Source organism: Lycium barbarum, chromosome 11 (assembly GCF_019175385.1).
Source record: "Lycium barbarum isolate Lr01 chromosome 11, ASM1917538v2, whole genome shotgun sequence".
In the NCBI taxonomy this organism is placed as follows: Eukaryota; Viridiplantae; Streptophyta; class Magnoliopsida; order Solanales; family Solanaceae; genus Lycium; species Lycium barbarum.
In genome coordinates this window covers 38,537,238-38,560,128 of record NC_083347.1, presented here as the reverse complement: position 1 = coordinate 38,560,128, position 22,891 = coordinate 38,537,238, and the positions used below count along the sequence as shown (strand labels likewise).

The window sequence follows — 22,891 nt, the reverse complement described above, 5'->3', positions numbered from 1 at the left end:
AATTTGGCTAGCCGTATTTTGACTTATAAACTACAATTAGACCACTTTCTTTCCTTTGTACCCCTTCCATTCTCTCGTCCCTCAAGGTGTGTTCAGTATGGAGGAAAATATTTTGAAAACTTTTTATCGGTTGATTTAAGTTTTTTGAAAAATATTTTTGTTAGGAAAACAAATTCCTTAAAAATGAGGAAAATGACTTTCCTAATATAAGTAAGGAAAAGAAGTCCCACAAGTGACATGCCACATTAATTATCTCCTCCATACCCTCGAACTCACCTCATCTTCACTCCCACCCACCCCCACCACTACCCCCAACCCACCCCACTCCCACCACCCACCAACCTTCCAGTCCAGACAGAACACATCAGGATTTCGCATGCCAAATAAGAATGCAAACATCCAAGTAGCAAAACGCCGAAAATCCAGTACAAACAACATCAACACATCATGCTCTACAGTCTCGGTTACTTACAGAGCTTACCGTCTACTAGCATACAATTACCATTTTCAAGCATAGCTCCTACATGCAAATATCAATAGTGTACAGATACACACTCATATATGGTGTACTCTAGTGCCTACTATTATATTTCTTCAGAGCGCCATTGCGCTAAAATGACTCAGACTTTGGACTTTGGAGCACACTTGCTCACATGGTCCTTGAAATGTTGCATCTCAGACAAAACTTCCTTCTCGGTCCGGTACACCAAATCAGTCATGCGCCATATCTGTAGGATCCAATCTAACAATCAGAGGCAAATTAAATCATACTCGAAATGGCAGCAACAGAAATGATTATGAACCTGTAGTGTGCCGCCTCCACCATTGGTCTCCAAGTCATCAGATACACTAACAATAGTCCATGGATCCAATGTATTCCAGTGAAAGTCCACAATTTTATCCCTGGGTCAAATCCAAAAAAATCAGTTACTCCTCATTGCTTCATTGGTCTCCACAATCTATATGGTATCATCACTAAGATCATGACCAAAAGATAACTGCCATCAAACTGAGAAAAACTATCATTCTCCCCCTCCTTAGAAGAAAGAAAATAAATTAGAATATAAAACAAAATATAGTCAGTTTTGTTTGAAGTCCAACATGGCAAAATGAAACAAAGCCTAGAAGCAAAAAGCCAGTGTAAAAGTTCTAACCTGTGGCCAGCATGCTGAAAAAATAAGCCTGGAGGAGGATCATCTTCAGTATCTTTTGTTTCAGCAACCTTTCAAGAAAAATTAACTAAAACTATAAGGAGAACTACTTGGTTATAAATTCATGAATCTAGAACATCTCCAGTCATTATTGCGCCGCTTTATTTGAATGTGCTCCTTCAAACGGAATACTTGCCTATGGTTACATGATATATCCAATCAGAAGTTAATAAATTACATTTTACACATCCAGACTCCCAGTACTAATAAATAAATAAGTAATCCACAGTACAACACCTGAGTCCACCAGCCAGGAAAGAATTTCTCAAACTTGGAACATTTTAGAACATTAGACTATAAAGAATCATTGCCTATTTGCCTTAATACGATAAAGCATCAAAGGTCCGACAAGGTATTAAATTTGAAAACTGATGATCCCTGTGAAATATATTTATAGCATATCATGAGCAGGTTTCATTTTGCTTCTTTTTTGTGCAAAAGGTGTTAGTTGGAATTAGAGAAGCCATCTAACATTTTAAAATGTCTCAACTCTACATCCCTTTTGCATTTGCAGAATGTAAGATCACTTCACAAATTACAGTTATCATGTATTTTTTTTTTATTATTATTTTTTTTTATTTTTTTTTTTTGCAGTCAAACCCTTCGCTATCCGAAGACCAACGTTGTTTACAGAAGACGATGATCACAGCAGCATTTACAAATAAAAAACCTTTTTTAAGAAGCTGGACTCCCAGAAGAGTTGCAATACATGGAACTGGAGGAATAACACACGAGAGAAGGGATAAAGGGAGGAAGATGCGAAGTCTGAGAAAGTGTCAAGGAGAGGAGTATCTCTACCTTCTCATAGTCCCAAATATTTAAGAGACCATCCTCTGAAGAGCTCCCAAACACAGAAGACCTATCCGGACACCACTGTAAAGGAAAAGTCCTCAGTTAACAGCGATCTAATGCAGAGATATCAGTAAACACAATCTCACTGATGAACAAAACACGGCAAATGATACACCTGAACACAAAGAACTGCGGCTGTGTGATGTTCAAACATATGTAATGGTGATCCAACCCCATCCGAAGTTAAATTTCGCCGGTCAAACAAGCGAACCGAATTATCAGCAGACCTGAGTGACACCATGCTAAGTATGAAATCTGCCACTTAGATAAACTACATTAAAGAAAAGCGCCCAAGCAGTCGTGCGCACCATAATAGGCACTATCTTGATGACCACTGATGAGTGATACTATACGAATTTATGATATAACATACCATTAATGGGAAGTTTGTCGTTCACAAGAAAAAGAAAAGTACACTTGCAGCAGCACGCCCCATAAAAGGCACTTACGTGACTACTCTTCCTTTTAATTTTCTTTTTTGGGTAAGCACAGACGACTCATAATTTATATAATACGAGTACTATTTAACATCATACCCGGTTATGATAAGATTGTCATTGTGAGGATTCCAGTCGACGCAATGAAGATCAGCATCATGCGCTTTCTCAACCTGTAAAAGCAGCAAAGACCAGTATCCTCATTAGGTTTTAGATATTACTTGTGAAGGATTATTGACTGAAATTTGACGATCAAGAAAATCTCAAAACAATTTAATAGAAATGGCTATATGATATAAAACATGCATATCTAGGAAAAGTTGAATACGGTCATGCTCAAAAGTTAATATATTTTGGTATGAAGATAATTGGCCTATGTTTTAACATATGTTCAAGAATCATCATTTGACCATTGGAATTGCATTCAAGATAAGCTAACAAATGAATATCTAGGAAAAGCTGAATCCAGTCAAGGCTCAAAAGGTGTATATTCTGGTATGAAGATAATTGGCCTATGTTTTAACAATGTCAAGAATCATCATGTTACCATTAGAATTGCATTCAAGATATATCTCCAGAAACCTGAGAGGAGTTGCACATTGGCAGTTTGATATATGATATACTGCGTATTTCTATGTTATTAACAATCTCAGTAATAGAAGACATTTGCCATTAAACAATCAAGAAAGTAATCACCAGACCTTTACAACAGGATTGTTACCAACTCGAGCATCCCATAGTATGAGGCACGAATCATCACCAACACTACAAAATTCCTGTGAACTTCATGAAGGTCAAAATAAAATGTCAGTTTCAGAAGTAGACTGATCAGATACTTCTAAACATGTTAATCTCGCACTTTCTTACTTATCCACCTTTTCTGCTTAGGATATCAAAAAAGATGTGTCAAGAACAAATGTTGAAGTACATTAATTGCAGAATCTTAGCTTGTCTTTGTTCTTTGTCAGTAACTCCAGAAAGTTCCATGAAGACATCAGACAGAATTTTAAATATCAAAGCACATTGATCAATGCGAACTTAATTGTTCCACTTTCTTAAACCACATAAAATCCAAAGGGGACCAAGGAGGATGTAGGAAGACCATGATAACGAAGCAAATGGGAAGCAACAGGTGGAGCTGAGGGCATCGGGACGGTTTCTTTATATTTCTCTTCCTGGATGATAACTCAGAAGAAGTGGATGTCACTAAAGAACAACAAAAGGAAATGAGAACAATTTACCTGCAGAAACTCTATTAACCTGAAAGCCTAATTTATGAACCTCACTCCACCCAGAAAACCTCCCATGGGATCCAGCAAAGAAATTAAAGCATTCAAGTCGACATTACCTTGAAGGGCAAAACTGAACATCTTCTACAGTATCATCATGGCCCTGGAAGATACCACGTGGTCCAATCGAAGGATTATCAGCAGACTTAATTATAGAGCCAGCTGATCCTGCAGACTTGGGTGCATCTGCTGCCAATGTTGAAATGTGATCTTGAATGCTCCACAAGACCACAGTTTTGTCCTTTCCTGACAGAAAATTACCTCAAATGAGGAGATACTAGAAGTGGCTAAATTACTTCCCAACCACTGAATTATGATATTAGGTTCCAGACAGCATCTTACGGAATGCAACATTAGACCAAAAGAATCGAAGTTCATAATATGATTCTCAATACTTGGACTACCAGCAGAAGTAGTTTTATGAACCTTACATACAAACTGAATCTGATCAGATAGTTTAATTTGGTATGCAAGATGGGCAACGCAAGTACCTGATTCTAAAATATGACTAGATGAAAACATATTTTGAGAACTAGACATCTAAAAAAGAGAAAACTTCAAACCTCCAGAGAGGACAAAGGGTTCCATGGGGCTCAGAGCCAGAGCAAATTCTGCATTGTCTTGATGTCCACTCAATACCTGAAAGGGCATTTCATGTTTACTTAGAAAGGTTGATCTATAGCTTAAGATGCCAAATCATATTGCTGGTGCCAGTTGACAGGAGATGGGATCTAATATTAGAGCACATTCCACAAGCAAAAAAAGTTATCAAAACCCGCCAAAAGAGGTAAGATGAGTGATGAACATGATGAAAATAACCCAAAATATAGATCAATCAAAAAATCTTAGAGAATAAGTACACTGACCAGATCCGGACGTGAAGCAGCAGCACCAGGGACAGCATGCTTGTTAGGCTGAGCTTCGATGTCCCAAATGAGAACCTAGATAGATGAATAACAAACTTGTACCAATTAAAAAATATTGATATGCCTAAAATAGAAACATGCCACAGTAACTTTACAAAGACTTCCACTAAACTCCTTACAAAAAGACGCCACTTACTTCAGGACAATCAGTATGGGTTGCCACTATGTTTTTGTTCTGTGGGAGTTCTCTAATTCTGTTAGCCTGGAGAAGGGTACCAAAAAAGAAGTTCAAACAGAATTCCTCAATGGAGAACCAAACTGCACAATTTTATTTTATTTTTTGTTTTTTTGAAACTGGTACTATTCAAAAATGCACAATTTTTTGTGCTAGAGAATAAATCTCAAATAAGTTCATGAAGTGTTTTTCTTCATAGAATATCACAAGTACCGATGCAGATTCTAGGCAAAATAGAGCACTATATACATCATTTTTTAGTTTTGTTGAATTCAGACAAAGCTTCATTCAAGTACTCCTCTAAATAAAGCACAAAACTTTGAATGCAATTAAATCTCAATTTTACTATGATACACAGAAAGATACAGCATTGAAAATTGGCGTGAACAAAAACCTTAACACCCAAAAGAGCTAATGCCCTCAATGCGGATACAATCGAGAAACACAAGTCCAGTAGGAAATTAGCAATGCAAAAAAAATGTTGACAGGGAATGAAAACTATTTTTCTAATATTCTGAATAGCATCAAATATAAGGATAATATTGCAAGAGAAAAGCATAAGAAACAATAAGTATATAACTAAAATAATTCAATAATCTCATCTCAAGCATCAATTATTATTTATTTCTGTTTACATTTTCATTCTGTGGTATAGACCTTTAATCTTGTATTCACTGCATTTGAGTTCCTTGTCAAAAATGATTTTAAAAATATGGTGGGAGCTGGAAATCTGAAAGTAAAAATTTGGCTTCTGAAAGATAATTCTAGAATATTAGAGTACACTATTCAGGGAAAAAAATAGGCAGGAAAGTGGCAAATCCATTCGGTTTGCAGCAGCGAAATCATTGATATATTAAGCAAAATCGCCTTGTTCTCCCTTATAGAGCCTATCGGAAGGACACTTTGTAACTGGATTTGGGTGCAATTCAGTGTAATTACAGAGTCTTGGATTGTTTGTCTGGCCAAGCAATTACTTGGTCAACATGAAATTGGATGTAACTGAGAGAGAGCAATTACACTGTAATTCTCAAGGGGATCTGGTAATTACCTCGTGTAATTACCAGATGATTTTTCAAATTATCTTATATTTCAATATATCTAATCTACGCGGAATACTTGTTAAAAACAATTTCAAATTCTACTAGTTTCTTTTTTCTATTTATTAAAACAACTATATATTACAGAAAAATAATTTCTAAACTCACACATTATCATTTGTTATTTTAAAAATTGGCAAAATCACGAACCACATTATATCCACACGATTGGGAAGATACCGATTACTCTTTACGATATTAGTTATCAATTTATAATTATTAAGTATAATTTTGTAAATATATATATATATATATATATATATATATATATATATATATATATATATATATTTGTCACTCATTAAAGTATATTTACTTCATCTAAAATAGGTTTATTTAATTTTTATTGCTAACTTTATTTTTAAATAAACAGTATCTATGTTATTACGCTTGTGCAACCAAACATGAAAGATGGAATTACATTGTAATTACGTTATGGCAAACAAAAATGTCTATGTACTTACTATTTTGTGTAATTACTGTATAAGTAACTACACCAGACCCGATTACAAGGTGTCCTTGCAAACAGCCTCTTAGAGAAATTTTATTATTCCTATTCCTCACAATGCAGCACATAGAGACAAAGATAAACAGCAAGGATAAGTGCACTTAATTTAAAAATCTCTGGCAAGAGAACTATCAATTCAGCAGGCAACACCAAAGAAACCTAGTACAACATTGTATCAAGAGCCACCGAGCCAATAGTTAACTCAGTTTGTCTGTGAACACACGTGCAAGTTCAGTTTTTTTTTTTTTTTGGTTCATGCAGTTTTTTTTACCTCTCCCGGATGTATCATGGTTTTGTACTTCTTCAGAAATGGCGAGCGTGCTTCTTCATTGAACTAGAACCAAGCCATTTAAAAAACGAGTCGTTATGATTGATTTGCAGAATAACTAAAACAAAACAGTATTAAAATGTGAAACATACATACTTTTGCAATGTGATTTTCCGCTGCAACCCTGGGCTTAACCACATCACAATTGGCGATGATCAAAGTATTAGGCACTGACTTATCCGTCTGGAAAGGCGAGTTTAAAGATAAAATAAAAAAAATAACCCTAATTATAGAATGGGACAAATCATATCATTTACCGTGCACGGAAATGAAGCAATAAATTATCATATTTGTTAACACTTGCCTGTCAGTAAGCAAACTATAAAAATGAAATTATTTTATACTACTAATATCAACATTAACGATGATGATAATAATAATAATGGTAAGAACTCTAGCCATGTGTGGTAGGCGGGCCAGGTCATCCCACGAAATCGCCCAAGCCTAAACGGCCCCAACACCTACTGTAGCAGGCAGGAGCTGGCTTGGCCACTAAGGGAACTTGCACCAGTTCCTCACATAAGTCCTAACAGCTCAGGACTGGTCTGGAACCAGCCTGCAGCACGCCAAAAACCCCCCCTCCTAACCCCTCAAGTTGAAAGTAATTTTCAGGATGCTAGCTTCAAATTTGAACCCTTTGATCTTATATTTCTAAATTTAAGGTCACAAGAAACAATACAGAAATAGCTGCTTGTTGGGAAAAGACACACTTTAATACAAACAACTTAATTACTACCAAAATCTATAAATTTTTACACATAAGCTGTTCACAAATCAAGCAATTAACAAAATTAATCTTAAGAATGCTCCCAGGCACTTATCCCGAGGCAATGCACTAAAGTTGCTTTGTGATACTGGTCCCTAACTCCGGTGGTCCTTCTGATCACCGGATTTCTCACTCTACTTCCTTTTCTTTCAACCTTGTAGGAGATGGATGATAGCATTTATTTCGCGGTAGGCTTTAAGTCTTATGATATTACTAGATCCTCAAACACAGCAGAACATTGGTTTGACTGGACCGAAAGAGGTAAAAATTTCATCAGAAGAGTTTCTTTGAACAAGAAGACTTTGGAATGGATAGTCCAGAACATGAGGGAGGCATCAAAGGTACGAGGCAATGTAGTGAGAAGATGGAAGAGAAGAGACAGTTTCTCTGAGACCTTCTGCTCCAGGAATTTTAATGGCTTTGGCAGATATATTAGCATTATCAGTTTACGAGGGAGAAGGAGAGCGGTGACAATCATACCCGAAGTATCGTTTAATGTTGGCTGGACCTATCTGGCTGACAAGATTGGCAGATTCATTAATAGCTTTGTTGACAAATTTAATGTGAGGGAGCCTAGGTTTGTGAACAAAGAGTTCCAATATGCAAAAGCAATTAAAAGCTGTAAATGGTCGAACAATGAAGTGGTTGGAGGTTCCGCATTAAAGAGGGGAGAGGTTATTCAGATAAAGGAATGTATGGCACGTCATCAGAATATGGTACTTGGCAGATGCTTGGTTGGTTACTTTGTAAATGAGGAAGTTCCAACTTTGTATGACCTACGAAGATGGACTTCTTCCACTTGGAAACAGATCCATGGGCTCAATATTTATGCCATGGGAGAAAATCGATTTCTGTTTGAATTTCCATCCAAAAGCATAGCTGAGCAAGTCCTGAAAGGGGAGTGGCACTGGAAAAGAGCCCAAATCAATCTTCAGTGGTGGTCTTCTTTATCAGGAGTCATAGAAAAAGGAAATATGCCAAATTCCATCTGGAGTAGGGTTGTGGGTGTGCCGCTCCAATTCTGGTCATCTGAAGTCTTCAAAGTCATTGGTGAATTTTGTGGAGGCTGGCTGGAAACAGAGGAAGAGACTCAACTCCGGAATCATCTAAAGTGGGCTAGAATCAGAGTCAAAAGGAAATGGTAGAGAGGTTCCTAAAGAAGTCACCCTGCAGCAAGGCAGACTTCTTTTTACCCTCCAGGTTTGGGTGGAATCTCCGGCGAGAGTTGTCATCGGAGAAGAAGAGGAGAAAGAGGTGTTATATTCTTTTACCCAGCAGATATCGAAGACACTGAGTAAAAGTACAGATACAGTCGCTAAGCAGAAGGAAAAGTCAGATGTTGCTGACTTTGCACGTGATTCTGCAGTGGCACGTGCGGTAGGTTTAAATTCAAATACTGAGAAGGGCCAGATTTATGTTGGATCTGCGAAGGGTTTAATTCAGGGCCCAAATAAATTTAATTGTTTGGCCCAATATGAGTCTAAAAAGGGACCAGTTTTAAGTGAATCACATGGTGGGTCACGTGCATCTTATACAGAACTTAAAACTCCGGATAGTTCCACTGTAGATGGCTATAAGAATCACTTCAACAACTTGAAAGAGATGGCATCCAAATTCCTCGAGTGTTTTGCCAATTAGGAAGCTTCTACCAACATGCAAAAGGCAATTTCAATTCCCTCCTCTTCTAAATTACCACTTCACACAGATTCCCCAGTTTTAGGGTTCAAGAAAGTGGCGAATTTAAATATTGGGTCGGGGAGGAAAGATGCAGGACATAAAGGAATGGATCAGGACCAAGAGTTTGAAGAAGAAGAAGATGAAGATGGGCAGATGGTCTTGCCAACTGAAAGTCAAGAGGATGAAGAGAAAATTGAAGAACATGGGAACACAAACAGATTTTTCTGAATGTGAAAAGGAAGCAGTGATGAGATCGAACCTATGGGTTCAGGGTAATATTGTGAGGATGAGCCAGAAATTCGGAGCAGCATTTGAAGGTTGCTCTAGGGAGGCCGAAGCTTTATTCACAAAGACTGACCAGAGGAGAGAAAAAGGGATAACTTCAGTTATCTCAATAGAACATAATGCTGATAAACAGACAGTTCCTAGGGAGCTAAGAAATTTGATATTTGATATGAATTTTAAAGATGGGGAACCAAGGAGTGAATCAAGAAGTAGGGGGAGAAAACTAATAACTCCTTTACAACTCCTTTATAATGAAGATAAAAATAGTTTCTTGGAACGTGAGGGGGTTGAATATGGAGAGTAAAAGGAATACTGTAAGGAGTAGAATACAACAATGGGGGGCTGATATCTATGTTCTGGTGGAAACAAAATTGAGTGGGGAAGTGGGAAATTATCTACAACAACTCTGGGGAAACAGATGGGTGAGGGGTTTATGGCTTGAGTCATTAGGCACTAGGGGGGGCATTATAGTGTTATGGGATAAGAGGCAGTGGAGAGGGGAAATAGTGGAAAACGGGAATCAAAGTTTAACTTGTAAATTGTGTGGGATAAATCAGGATTTCATTTGGTTTATTACAACAGTTTATGCTGATTGTGGGAGAATTGTAAGGAGGGAACTGTGGGGGGAGATAGGTGCTATGAGGGCTTTATGTGAGGGTCCGTGGGTGGTTTGTGGTGACTTTAATGTCACAAGGTTCCCATCCGAAAGAACTGAATGTAGCAGGCTATCTGGTGCTATGAATTTTCTGAGTGCATCAATAAGGTGGAGTTGGTGGATCCTCCTTTATTTAGGGGGTCCTATACTTGGAGAGGGGGGACAAATCACAGAACTGCCTCTAGGATTGACAGATTTCTCTTTTCAACACTTTGGGATGAAATGTTCCTACAGATCAAACAGGATGTAATGCCAAATCTGGGATCCGATCATAATCCAATCATGCTAACATGCGGAGATTGGTCCTTTAAGAAAACTTATTTCAAGTTTGAAAATTGGTGGTTGAAGGTGGATGGTTGAAGAAGCAAAGTGTAGGAATGGTGGAGCTCCTTTGATGTTACAGGAAGACCAGACTACAAGTTAGCTGCAAAGTTAAATCTGTTAAAAGGAAAACTTAAAGAATGGAGAAATGAGAATAAGGGAAACTGGAGGGAAAGAAAAGACAAAATACTGGAACAAGTTGGCAGCCTAGAAGTTATTCAAGAACAAAGACCTCTGACTGAAGATGAGCAATTGCAGAAGGCTCAGTTGGCTATGGAGTATGAAGAAGTGGCTAGAAATGAAGAGATAGCCTGGAGACAAAGATCTAGAGTGCAATGGATCAAGAGTGGAGACAAAAACACAAAGTATTTTCACAAGATGGCCACAGGTCACAAAAGATTCAACACTATTGACACTTTAATGGTTGATGGAGTTAGCTCCTCTGAACCTATGGATATTCAGAATGCAATTCTAGAATTCTATCAGAACCTTTACAGTGAGACAGAAGCATGGAGACCAAACTTGAACATTCAAGGTGTCCAAAGCATTACTGGAGAAGAGCAAATATGGATGTCAAGGCAATTTGAAAAAGATGAAGTATGGGAAGGGATCAAACAGTGTGCTGTTGATAAGGCACCTGGCCCGGATGGATACACAATGGCCTTCTTCCAGGCATTTTGGGATGTTTTGAAGGAGGATTTGATGCTGACTTTTTAGAATTTCCATTCTCAACAGATGTTTGAAAAAAGTTTCAATGCCACCTTTGTGGCCTTGATTTCAAAGAAGGTGGGTGCAACTGAACTAAGGGACTTTAGGCCCATTAGTTTGATCACTGGTGTGTACAAAATAATTTCCAAGTGCTGGCAGAAAGGTTAAAGAGAGTGGTGAGCAAGTTAGTCAATAAGCACCAAATGGCATTCATAAAGGGGAGGCAAATTATGGATGCTGCTTTAATAGCAAGTGAGTGTATTGACACCAGACTTAGAGGAGAAGAGCAGTGATGTGCAAGCTGAATATTGAAAAAGCCTATGACCATTTGAACTGGAATTTTTTTATTAACACTCTTAAGACAAATGGGGTTTGATTGCAGGTGGCTAAAGTGGATGGAGTTCTGCATTAAAACTACCAGGTTCTCTATTCTAGTAAATGGAGAATCTGTGGGTTTTTTTCCTGCAGAAAGAGGGCTCAGGCAGGGGGACCCTTTATCCCCTTTCCTTTTCATTATAGCTATGGAAGGCTTGGACAGCATGATGAGAATTGCTTCTCAAAATAGCTGGATCAGAGGATTTAATGTGAGAAATAGGGCTAATGAAGCTATGGAAATCTCCCATCTATTGTATGGTGATGATACAGTAGTTTTTTGTGAGGCAAATCAGGAACAGATCTGCCATTTGAGGGTGATACTAGTGGTTTTTGAAGCATGTTCTGGGCTGAAAGTCAACTGGAGGAAGAGCAGTATATTCCCAGTCAAGGAGGTGCAGCAGATCCAAGTGCTTGCAAGAATTTTGAATTGCAAGATTGAGAATTTTCCTACTGTTTATCTTGGAATGCCTTTGGGATCAATGCATAAAGCAGTGGAAATCTGGGATGGCATCATAGAGAAGACTGAAAAGAAACTAGCTCTATGGAAATCTCAATACCTATCCTTGGGAGGAAGACTCATCTTAATCAACTCAGTCTTGGATTCCTTGCCAACAGATGTGATGTCCTTATTTCCTATCCCAAGCAAGGTGGTTAAGGCTTTGGACACTCTAAGGAGAAACTTTCTATGGCAAGGAAACAATGAGGAAAAAAAAGTTCCACTTGGTAAATTGGAAAGTAGTTCAACAAAGCAGAATGCATGGAGGATTGGGGGTGAAGAACCTAAAATTACAGAATAAAAGCTTACTCATGAAGTGGTTATGGAGATATAATCAGGAAGATCAGGCACTATGGAAAGAGGTAATCCAACATAAGTATAGCCAAAATGGGAAATGGTGTACAAATGAGGTGACAAATACCTATGGTGTGGAGGTATGGAGGACCATTAGAGCTTTCTGGCTGGCTCTGAAGGCAAATGTTAACTACAAGGTGGGTAGGGGTGACAAGATTCTTTTCTGGAAGGAAAATTGGAGTGGACAAGGAACATTACAACTACTGTTTCCTAGCTTATTTTCTATAAGCACAAATCCAGATAGTACAATAGAGGAGATGTGGTCTCCCCAAGGCTGGAATTTAGTTTACAGAAGACTTCTAACAACAACAACAACAACAACAAGCCCAGTATAATCCCACTATGTGGGGTCTGGGGAGGGTAGAGTGTACGCAGACCTAACCCCCACCTTGAAAGGTAGGGCGGCTGTTTCCGAAAGACCACAGAAGACTTCTAAATGATTGGGAAATAGCACGGGTAGCAGAACTACTGACAGTAATTGGTGGATTTCAAGGAACTAATTTTGAGCATTGACATGGAAGCATAATCAAGATGGACTGTTCTCTGTGAACAGATTGTACAACAAGGGTTTGACTGAAATTTCAAGGAGGACACCAGGACCTTGAAAATCCATTTGGAAGAGTGTGGCACCAACTAAGGTGAAGTGTTTCACCTGGCTGGTAGCTTGGAGAGCCTGCTTGACTCATGAAGCACTGCAGAAAAGAGGAATAAACATTGCTTCAAGATGCACATTATGCAAAGAATAAACATTGCTTCAAGATGCACATTATGCAAGGAGGCCTTAGAGACAATCACCTTTTCCTTCATTGTAAAGTTACGGCACAAGTCTGGGCATTGTTCATTAATTTGGCTAAGGTGAACTGACTATGCCTGAACACACTGCAGACCTTCTAAGCTGTTGGATAAGAAGGGGAGGGAGCAAGAGTCGGAAGATTTGGTGGAAAACAGTTCCTGCCTACATCTGGTGGAACATTTGGAAGGAAAGAAACGACAGAATTTTTAAAGGCAGAGAAAGTTCATTGCAGAAGATCCAATGGAAGGTCTTTACTTCATTAAGTTTTTGGTGTAAAGAACAATATGTAGAAGAGGAAGTTCAGTTAGTGGACTTTTTAGGATTACTGTAAGTATTTCTCTTTCAGTAAAGTGTAAATTTTTGGAGGTGGCCAGCATAGCCTTAATGCTGAGGACCAGTTTCAAAAAAAAAATCAAGCAATTAACATCAAATTGAATAATCAATATTGATATTCTTAAAAGAAAAAAGGGATAAATTTATATGTGCTATTAGTTTACTGCTTTCTCAGAATAAAAGTACTCATTTGTTTTGCAAGATTAGTGAAAATGTAAAGTGAAAGGGAAATAAGAGTGTTTAAAAACTGAGCAGTCAAACCCCCATAGCAAAGAACTAGATCTCGAAAATGTACTCAAATTCAAAAGAAAAATTGGCAGAACTGTGACAAGATCACAAAGTAAAGTTGGCTTGAAATATCAATCTTGCTTTACCTGATTTCTTGTCCTCTTATTTGCAATTATTTTATTCTTTATACTAAACATAATCAATACTTTATGACATGTTATAACTAATATAAGACAAAATAAACGAAACTCAAAAAGAACCAACTAGACCGACCCAAAGCAGGCAACTATAGTTGTTAAGTGTCGTGTCCCGTCCCCTTCTAAAAAATTACTGGCTCAAGACTGGCCCCATAAGAATGGAGCCAGCCCGTGAACCGGACCATGGCTCAGGAGCCAGGGACAAAATGAACATCCAGTAATCAGGTCTCGGTCTAACCAATACTGCTTACTGGCAACAGAAGCTATTTGAATCAATCAAGGTCGGGACTTTGATACCATTTGAAAATAGAAAAGCTTCTCAATGTACAAGAGATACTCCTTACATAGGAATATTAAGCGATGCATAATACAGTAGCTAATACATCCCTATACTAGTAAGGTAATTAAATGCAGAATATTCTTAAGTATATCCTATGGCATGTACAATTAATCTAGACGGTATGAATCCAGGTAGGCATTCACCATTCTCCTCCACATTAAATCAGCATCTGTTGTCTGTGACGTATTAGCAGAAGATACCCTTTGAATGTGTATCAAAAAGTATTACTAATTGATCATTTAGATGGTGGAAGTTCAAGGCTGGACTAGATAGCACTAAATTACTATTACTCCCTCTGTTTATGTGGCACCTTTCCTTTTTAGTCTGTACCAAAAAGAATGTCGCCTTTTTATAATTATAAACAATTTAACTTTAAAATTCTCCTTTTTACCCTTAATGAAATGATTTATAGTCACATAAATGTCCAAAGTTTGTTTTAGACCACAAATTTCAAAAGTCTTCCTTTCTTAAACTTTGTGTCAAGTCAAACGGTGCCACATAAATTGGGGCGGAGGGAGTACTATTTTTCTGATAGACAATTGTAAGAATATTATTGATGAGGGACAGGACCGGCAAGCAAAAGTTGAACAAGAGAACATCTGAAAATAAGTAAGAAAGCCAACAAAAGCCTCCGGCTCCAACACCTTTGCCAAAGTCAAGTTGCACCAAAAACTAAGCAAAAAAATACATTTGAACTTTAGATTAACTACATTGTCCTGTTTGTTCTCGAAAACTGTAGCATTACTTTCTCTCCATGTGAAGATAGCACTTAATTATGGTATTATCAAGAGGACCAACATAGGTTTTCCATGAGTGGCTGAAACGGGATTATTATGAATGGGATCCACAACCTCTATCTTGCACTTGGCTCATCATACTAAGGGTCAGATAGGAACTATGTATCTTCATCAGCAGAAAAATGTTAGAGAACCTGCTATGGAAAATGAGAGAATTGCATATATCTATTTTTAAAGATTATTGAGGAAAACAAATTAACAATACACATGATTAAGTAAAGAAGTAGAGGTAGTGGGCCACCTAGACAACTCAATTTTAAATGAACTTTGGCCCTGTATGACACTAGATATTAAAGAATTTACAATGGTAGTTTAAAAACTAAAACACGGAGAAAAGAAATTGTGGGGGAAAGATTTCTAGAAGTATTTTATACCTAAAGAATTCTATTAATAACAAAATAGATTTTGTTAAAGGAGGGAGTGTAGGTGTTCTCAACCCCCCAACCCAAAAAAAAAAAATTAAGGACAGAGTATACTTCTACAAAATTTGGTGATATGGTAAATCTGTTGGGATATCCATGTAAAATACACAGGAATGCAGAAAAATATCAACAAAAAACAGTAATCATGTAAAATGCAAGCTTGCCTGTTCAGAAAGGTAGAGTCGCTGGCGGTTTTTCAGAGAACCCTGCCTAATTATTGGACCCCACCTGTTGCCAAAGACATAGAACCATTAATATGACTGATCAATTATAGACCAAACAACTTGACAAGTCCAAGATCACAATGAGACAGCTCGATACCAATTTTCAAGTGTCAATTAAAAAAACAGGATTGTTATCCACTTCATTAAACATATACTAAGTGCAAGGCCAAAGAGTCCCATGGATAACTATCATCTAGGAATAATAGCCACATCTCTCTCTAGCTCTCTCTCTCTCTCTCTCTCTCTCTCTCCCACACACAAAAAAGAGAATCACATACCATACACAGAACAACACCAATTACCTAATTTATGATCAGAACATAAACAACGTTACCAGAAAATAATCAACCAAGAAAACCAACTAGCTCACAAGAAGAAAAGATATACCCTATATAGTGACCACCATGTGCAAGTATGGATATAATATATTCATAAATACATAAGTATGTTTCCTACTTAGCATTTAGATCATACCTCCTTAACAAAACAATCACCAGATGGTTATTATTCAGATCTCTTTTTTCTTTTCTTTAGGGAATTCAGATCTTGGTTTTTAAGGATAGAAATTCTTTTTTTTATAACAACTTTGTGCGCACCTCGGCTATTCCATCGGGTACCTGCTACCTCGAATTCAGATCTTGGTTAAAGGGTTACGAAATTCACCCAACGAGAATTTCATTTTAAGGAGGAAAGGGAACAAAACGCATGTCACAAAATCATATACCAAATTATTATTTATCTTTATCTTTTAAGTTTTAAAGATTAGTTTTCCATTTCTAAACTAAAAACTTACATATAAAGCTCTATTACAATAACTGCTTAAGTTCAAACATTAGGCATATACTCAGATTTAACTTTCGTCATTGTGCACCTGCAACTAGAGATAAAAAATAAGATAAACAAATATCCAGTTTCACGAGATCAACTACATCCCTAAGAAAGCAAAAATATAAACCGAATTTTTCATCTTCATCAATACAACTTGGCTCAGCTTAATAAAACTATAGCATATTGCAAATGAAGAAAGAAATAATACCGGCAAGAAGGAAGAGGCCATTCACTGCTATGATTAGTGAACCAATCATACAGCACAGGAATATTAGACTTCCACATCTGATATTCTTCACCGCATTTGCTACTCCCATCTTCACTACTTGCTCCACCAAGAGCCCAATTTCTTTTTTCTTTTTTGCATCTTTCAGCATTTTGGGTAGATGCCATGTTGTTTTGTAGATGGATCAAATCTTTACAATAAACAGAAGCAAAAGTCGAGAAAAGTTTTAATACAAGTAGTGCTATATATACAAGATTGTTACCTTTCTCCAAACAAACAAACAAATAAAAAAAAAAAAAAAAAAAGAGGACAAAAAACCTGAAATTACTTGCAAGCACACAAACGATGGGGGAGGCCAAAAGAAGAATGAGATAGCGAAATAAGAGTTTCACTGTGGATATTTAGTGGACATTTTTACCCCTATATGTGGAGTCATTACATTAATGAACTGCGAAAACTTCCAAAAAGTGAGCAGTTCAACTAAGAATTAATTGAATTAACTCCAGAGTTAAAATAAGTCAAATATCACGCTTCATTAAAACTCTAGAGAGAGCACGTTGCGTTTTCTAGAGGTTTAATGAAAATCTCTAGAAATGGATGTTTTGGAAGGGAAAAGAAAGAGTAGGATGTTGTTGTTTTTATGGGCATAGCTTTTTTCCTGGATGTATCGAAAGAGGGGGCGGAGACTACATTAGCAGTGGATTTTGCTGATCAATTTGTTTTTCTTTAATATTGTTATAGATAGATAACATGAAAGAATGATTAAGTGAGAAAGATTATCATTAAAATGATTAAGTGAGAAAGATTATCATTAAAATCAAGCACAATAAAGAACCTGAAATTACTTGCAAGCGCGCAAATGATAGGAGAGGGGGATGGGGGAGGCCAAAAGAAGAATGAGATAGGGAAATGAGGGTTTCATGGTGGATATTTAGTCGACGATTTTACCCCTATATGAGGAGTCATTGCATTAATGAACTGCAAAAACTTTCATAAAATAAGCAGTTCAACTAACAATTAATTGAATTAACTCTAGAGTTAAAATAAAAAAAATATCACGCTGCGTTACCAGATTTCTGTAAGCACTACTACAGAGAATTTCAAAGCAATAACTAGCAATCTACACAATTACCCCCTATTTTACAATTTTGTACCAATTGTTGCCTCAAAATCCATCTCACCTTAAAAACCCGTATACCAATAACCTTCATTCAGTAATTTCGTTATTTTAAGCCAAAATAGCTTAGGGCTTCATAGGTAAAATCACGTTCCTTTGTGAAGTTCATCTCAAAAACAATGAGGCACAAAATGATCCCAATGTAAAACTCCCGATTCCTTTAATCTCAATCCTCATAAAAATGGAGTTGTTGGATTAATACGTGCATTATTGTATATTAGATGTTGAAAAGTTGAAATTAGTTATGCCACCAGGGCTTTAGTCTAGAGGTAAGAACGCAAAGGATGACATATGGGTTAGACGCACTTCACGGATTTGAACCCTCCGCAAACAAAGGCCTTAAGTGGAGAAGATTAGACAAGCAGATGCACCATCTTGCCCGTGCAACACTGCCCCTCCGTGGTTTCTCGATTATCAAAAATACTTGCAATTAGTTATTGATTGATGTTTAATCATCATAGGATCAAATTTATATATGTTTGCTATATTTAAATTTTCCATAAATTGCGGGCTTCACTTCAAAGAAATGTGCACTTCACTTCTCACTTCTCGCTTAGTCCCATAAACATTTTTCCTTTTAACACTGGGCTTACTCTTAAGACCAGACTTCAAATTAATCACATCATCACAATCAAGAAGAAAAGGAAAAGAGTAGCACAAACATTAGAACACAAACAACAACGCAATGTGCGAGCTTCTTCATAAATAACCCCCATACACAAACGCTTATGTAGCATCCCGATACCGGGCTCATCTGAACCCAATACTTTTGACACAGATCATAAATTTATATGTAAAAATATACGAACACTACAACAAATAGTAAATATGAACTCATAACTTTAAAGATGCAATAAGTTCAGTTCTTTTTTTTTTTTTTTGTTTTAATGAAATTAGAAGGATATCATTAACAAAAAGCATCAAGAAGATGCAGCATTACAGAGAAATAAAGTATCAGCTCCCGGGAAGGCAAAAAAAAGCTATCTAATAGCTATTAACATAGATCTATGAAGCTGATAAATTCTAGGAAAGAATCAACAGTAATTACAGAGGAGAGGTTGACCCAACTAAAAAGAATAATCAAACATCTAGCCTTAAGAATGGGGATGGGAGTTGAGATGCCATCAAAACACCTTTTGTTCCTCTCTATCCATAAGCACCACAAAATACAAGCAGGAACCAAAGACCAGATCTTTTTGATGGACTTCCCAGCTTACCAGAAGCTCCAACACACAAAAGCCTCTCTCATAGTGCCTGGCATGGCGCAAGTCAGTCCAAAGAGAGAAAAGAACATGTTCCATAGCTCAGTTGCCACAGGACAACGAAGAAACAGATGATTGATCGATTCTAAGTAGCACAAGCACATGTAGCATCTGTTGGCTACATAGAACTTCCTCCTCATAAGATTATCCCGAGTTAAGCAAGAACCTTTTAGAGTGACTCAGCTGAAACAAATGATTTTTGGAGGCAACTTAGTTCTCCAGATAAGTTTCCAAGGCCACAGATCAATAAGTGTCTTCTTTGAGCTCAGATGCAAGTAGCCTTCTTTGACTGAATAGGAGCCATCCCTGTAACTTCCCCAAGTGAGTCTATCTCTGCCTATCGACTGGGCTGCTCTGAATGGTGGCCATGAGAGCTATAAAATCTTCTAACTCCAAGTCATTTAGATTTCTCCTCAGAATCAGATTCCAAACATTGGTTTCCCTACACTGAGAAATGGTTGAGTCCGGGTTGGAGGCAATCTGGAAGATGCTTGGACAAACATTCATAAGGGGAATGTTTCCCAACCAAGTGTCTTTCCAAAACTGGATATGCTCCCCACTTCCCACCTTCAGAGAAGCATTGCTAGAGAAGACCTCCCAAAGGCTCCTTATAGCTTTCCAAACCCCTGTACGATAAGGAGTTGAAACTTGATTAGAGCACCAGTGACTAGTGCTACCAAATTTTGCTTGAATCACCTCCTTCCATAGACCAGTTGTCTCCTGATTATACCTCCAATGCCACTTCATTAGCATACACTTGTTATGTAGTGCCAAGTCTTTAATCCCTAAGCCTCCAAACTGTTTTGGCATGGTGACTTTGGCCCATTACACAAGGTGGAATTGTGGTCCTCGCGATTGCCTTGCCAAAGGAAGTCTCTCCCGATCTTGTCAAGTTGCTTTCGCACCTTATCTGGCAAAGGGAAGAGGGACATAAAATAGGTGGGAATACTATCCAAGACACTATTAATAAGTGTTACCCTGCCCCCTAGTGAGAAATATTGTTGCTGCCAGGAAGCCAATCTTCTTTCAAGCTTTTCCACAATAACATTCCATGCCTCAACTGATTTGTAACTGGCACCTAGAGGTAACCCCAAATAGGTAGTGGGAAAGAAACCAGTTGTGCAACACATAATGTCAGCCAATTACTCTAAGTTAGGCACCTCATTAACAGGATAGATGACACTTGACATGTTAATGTGGAGTCCTGACATGGCTTCAAAAAGCATAAGAGTGAGGTTAAGGTACTGCACTTGGGATTTCTCAGCTATAGGTTCAATTCTAAGAACCTTGTTGAACCCATAAAACTTAAATCTTGGATCTTGGATCCGCCTCTGCTCATACGCGCTGAATGCCACGGATGGATAAACCAAAGTGTGAAGGTTGTTAAATCCTAGAACTAAAGTAATCAAAGATCATTGCAAAATTAATAACACCGGGCCCACTCTCCAGAACAGATACCAAAATTAATTATATCTTCACTATAAAAATAAAAAAAAGGACAAAGAGTAGCACAAACATTACAACACAAAAAAACCAACACAATGTGCGAGCTTCTTCACACATAATCCTCATACGCATTGGAAATGTTGTTAAATCCTAGACCTAATTCAATAACAACAACAACATACCCATTGAAATCACACAAAGTGGGCTCTGGGTAGGCTAGAGTGTACGCAGACCTTACCCCTACTTAGGTAGAGAGGTTGTTTCCGATAGACCTTAGGCATAAGGGCAAGCAATTCAAAGCAGTATGAAAAAAGAAAATAACGAAAGCAAATAAGCCATGATATGAAAAAACAAAAAAAACAAAAAACGAAAAAAAGAAAGTAGTAGCTACCACAGATAAATAACATAATCGAAGTACAAAAAAAAATAGATAGTAACAGAAAAATCCTAGACCTAAAATAATCAAATATCATTGCAAACCCTAGCAAAACACAAAAAAGGCACATACCAAGGACTCCAAAAGTACCAACCCGAAAAGCAGAGGTTCTAGAAATATACAACATACCAAATATGCGTTTAAAGCAAAAAAAAAAAAAAAATAGCTACCTGCAAGAGAGGGAAGGCCAAACGAGGTTGTGATTAGCAAACCAGTCATAGAGAACTGGAACGAGTGATTTCCACTGAACGCATTTCTCGTCAACAGAATCAGCTCTTTTGCCAATACTACCTCTCATCCTGTGGGGTTCCTTTCCTCTTTGGATTTGGTAGAAGAACCCTTTTGGTCTGCCACGCCTTTTGGGTTGAGAAGAAGGTATTGTTTCCATGCTGCAAATTTTTATTTTTATTTTTATTTTTGTTGGGGTGGGGCGTGGGGGGGGGGGGGGAGTTAGGAGAAAAGAAAACCCGTGTTGGCACGGAGATGGTGGGCCTACCTACCAATTATACTATACTTATACTCACTGTATTGAATTGTGAAAGATTGGTCACTCGTGAAATTGTATAAAGGGTTTTGTAGAAAAATGAAAATGACCAGAATCCTCTCTGTTAGATCTATTTATGGAAAGGTATTTGATTTTTCTTTTTTTTTTTTTTTTTTGAAACACAACCTTCATCCATCTGTCCCCCTCTTCTTTTCCAAATACGGGACAACAATTATGCCTCTAAGTTCATATGAAATGAAAACTCATGTATACTAATCTTATACTCTATTTGATTAGTGGTATAAAATAACATTTGGTTAGTCAGTTTCCACTTCTAACTGTATATATGTCATTGTTTTTGTTAATTTTAAGCCTTGTTTGATGCTCCGTAACATGTGTAGTGAGGGTTGAAGAAGGCTTCATCTTACCTGAATATACCAAAATTCACTTGCACCGAGCATTTCTATAAATCCCTCCGAAAGCAAAACCGACACCGCCATCTCTATTCAATTTAAACTTTCCTGCATAAGTTTCTGCATAAGTTTGAGGCTTGTTTGGGAATAGGGAAAACTGCATCAAATTTTCCTAGCATAAATCTGCATATAAGTTCAACAACAAGTAAACATTTATGCCATGTTAGCACTACAGCAAATATTGACTAACAAAATTCATAAGATAATCAAACAATTCTAAACAATGACCTAGCTTTTCATAACATCAATGTGAATACAGCTACCAAGTGAAATATGTACAAAATTGTTGTGATGATTTTTACCTTGTTGTACGAAATCACGATTTGAGCAACAGAAATGGGTATGAGACAATTTTCTTGCGAAATCGGGGAGTGCTATTATGGAAATAGAAGTTGCAGAGAGAAGGGAAAGGTCCGAGACAATTTTCTTAAATATTTACAAGTTCTCTGGCTACAAACTTCTCTCATCTTTTTTCTTTTACACATAACTAATGCAAACCTCTCTATAATTATTATTCATTATATCATTTTTTTTAATTTTTTTTATTACATAGGGGAAAAGAAAAATGAGAAAGAAATTATAATGTGGGATTCAAACGTTCACTGTAAGGTAAAAATTCAGGTAGTCAACCAACTGAGCTACTAGATTCGTACATTATTCGTTATATCATCATTTTACTATAACGACCTAATTTTTTCAAAAATAATTTTTTAATAATTTACTTCTCTATAACATCATTTTACCTATAATAGCAGTAACATTCAT

The 22,891-nt window shown here is 37.2% G+C and overlaps 1 protein-coding gene across 4 annotated transcripts; it reads right to left on the bottom strand.

Moving 5' to 3' along the window:
- Positions 1–421: 421 nt before the first annotated feature.
- On the bottom strand, positions 422–22,578 carry LOC132618307 (WD-40 repeat-containing protein MSI4-like). 4 transcript variants are annotated; one of them, XM_060333376.1, is made up of 17 exons: positions 22,429–22,578; positions 22,082–22,249; positions 21,340–21,558; positions 15,735–15,798; positions 6,920–7,006; positions 6,767–6,829; positions 4,852–4,917; positions 4,656–4,730; positions 4,353–4,428; positions 3,849–4,035; positions 3,202–3,283; positions 2,600–2,673; positions 2,179–2,290; positions 2,010–2,084; positions 1,155–1,222; positions 804–903; positions 422–728 (listed from the first exon to the last, which is right to left on the bottom strand). In XM_060333376.1, exons 3-17 carry the CDS (start codon positions 21,555–21,557, stop codon positions 621–623), a joined length of 1,455 nt encoding a protein of 484 aa, XP_060189359.1. In that variant the 5' UTR covers position 21,558; positions 22,082–22,249; positions 22,429–22,578; the 3' UTR covers positions 422–620. The 4 variants fall into 4 exon arrangements, with proteins under 4 accessions (XP_060189359.1, XP_060189360.1, XP_060189358.1 ...); XM_060333377.1 differs by lacking the exon at positions 21,340–21,558 and adding an exon at positions 16,831–17,038; XM_060333375.1 differs by lacking the exons at positions 22,082–22,249; positions 22,429–22,578 and adding an exon at positions 16,831–17,038 and having other exon boundaries at positions 21,340–21,536.
- Between the last annotated feature and the right edge of the window lie 313 nt (positions 22,579–22,891).